Consider the following 1,868-nt stretch of genomic DNA (forward strand, 5'->3'; position numbering starts at 1 on the left):
GTGATTCAGGCATCTGATCACATTTGAGCAATAAAACAGCACATTTTCTTTAAGGGGAGTGTTCAAAGGACATTTCAGGTGAAGTCTAACACCCCTCATTTTATAGATAAAGGAATGAAAGTTCACAATGAATTGTGCTAATTTGCAAATTAATCTTAGGCTATATATGAGTGCTTTATCTCCCAAATTAGAACATAAACTTCCAAACAACATCTATGGTTTCAGAGACATCATTTAGTAATAGCACCTAATATAGGCACTGAGGACATAGTAAGTACTCAATAAATGTTTCTCAAATTAAAATGAATTCAATTTCTTCTTCTTTCTCAACAGATAGAACAAAATGGATATTCTGGTTACTGATAATGGCAGTGAAGTGACCGAGTTCATCCTGGTGGGTTTGTCTGATCATCCAAAATATCAGATTGCCTTTTTTTGTACCATGGTAGTGGTCTACCTGATCACATTGGTGGGTAACAGTCTCATTATCATTGTGGTTAGAGTTGATGGGCGGCTTCACACTCCTATGTATTTTTTCCTAAGCAACCTGTCCTTCCTCGATATCTGCTACTCCAGCAATTCAGTGCCTTTTTTACTGTTCAATGGCTTGAGAGACTACCCCACTATTTCCTATAATAGCTGTTATGCCCAGATGACCATTGCTTTATTTCTGGGGATGACAGAGTGTCTCCTCCTTGCTGTCATGGCTTATGATAGGTTTGTTGCAATCTCCAATCCTCTGCGTTATACCATCATTATGAACAACTGGGTCTGTACACAGTTGGCCATGGTGACCTGGGCCAGTGCGTTCCTTTTGGCAGTAATACCAATTATTGCAATTCCCGCCCATTTTTGTGGACGCAATGTCATCAACCATTTTACCTGTGAGGTGCAGGCCCTGTTGAAGCTCATCTGCTCAGACACTCCAGGCAGACTTATTCTGGGTTTGGTCATCGGCATATTCACACTGCCCCTGCCCTTCACCTTCATCCTCATTTCCTATACCCGCATTGCAGTTGCTGTACTGAGGATCCACTCTGCAGGGGCCAGGCTCAAAGCATTCTCCACCTGTGGATCCCATCTGACTGTGGTCACCATATTTTATGGGTCAGCCATCTACATGTACTTGAAACCTCAGTCAAGGGAATCCGAGGACCAGGGTAAAATCATCTCTGCATTTTATGGGGTTGTGACCCCTATGTTGAACCCCCTTATTTACACCTTGAGGAACAAGGATGTGAAAAATGCTCTAAGAAAAATAATTAGGAAGAAAGAGTCCTAAAAGGAAATGGATATTCCATGGAGACTCGTCTAACCAATAGTTTGATAGTGACTTGTAAAAATAATAAGTTAGAAATACTAAGCAAAATTTTACTAAGGTAATTAGTTTCAAGTGCATCTTTTTCTATTTCCAACAGGCAGGTAAAATAGAGCATTGGAAAATGAGGAAAACATATTAAACTTTTATAATTTCATCCCTTTAAGTAATAAATTACACAGTACAATCTTGAAGGAGAGTTTTTAAAACAAAATGATAATTAGTATATTTTGATCTTGAGTAATTTGATTTTATTTTATTAAATGGGAAATACTCCAATATTCTAAGATTCCCTTTTATAGGTGATAAAGAGCCAAGGTGCAAAGTGGACAATTCTTATCTCAATGCTTTTTGTACAAAATGTATCATGACCCGGACTTTGAAGTGATAGATGTGAGTGGGTAGGGAAAAGAAAATTACTCAACTGCTATATAAGATTCTGCATAGAAAGTCCTCTGCTGATGCAAGGAGCCCTTCAAAACTGTGCACAGGCCGGGCGCGGTGGCTCACGCCTGTAATCCTAGCTCTCTGGGAGGCCGAGGCGGGTGGA

The 1,868-nt window shown here is 39.7% G+C and overlaps 1 protein-coding gene across 1 annotated transcript; it reads left to right on the forward strand.

Moving 5' to 3' along the window:
* Positions 1-343: 343 nt before the first annotated feature.
* On the forward strand, positions 344-1,282 carry LOC105817549 (olfactory receptor 13H1-like). The gene has a single exon (XM_012653261.1). It carries the CDS (start codon positions 344-346, stop codon positions 1,280-1,282), a length of 939 nt encoding a protein of 312 aa, XP_012508715.1.
* The last annotated feature ends 586 nt before the right edge of the window (positions 1,283-1,868 follow it).

This window comes from Propithecus coquereli, unplaced genomic scaffold (assembly GCF_000956105.1).
Source record: "Propithecus coquereli isolate 6110/MARCELLA unplaced genomic scaffold, Pcoq_1.0 Scaffold42, whole genome shotgun sequence".
In the NCBI taxonomy this organism is placed as follows: domain Eukaryota; kingdom Metazoa; phylum Chordata; class Mammalia; order Primates; family Indriidae; genus Propithecus; species Propithecus coquereli.

Excerpts from the sequence above, each read along its gene's own strand:
- LOC105817549 (XM_012653261.1), top strand. The coding sequence starts at position 344 with ATGGATATTCTGGTTACTGATAATGGCAGTGAAGTGACCGAGTTCATC.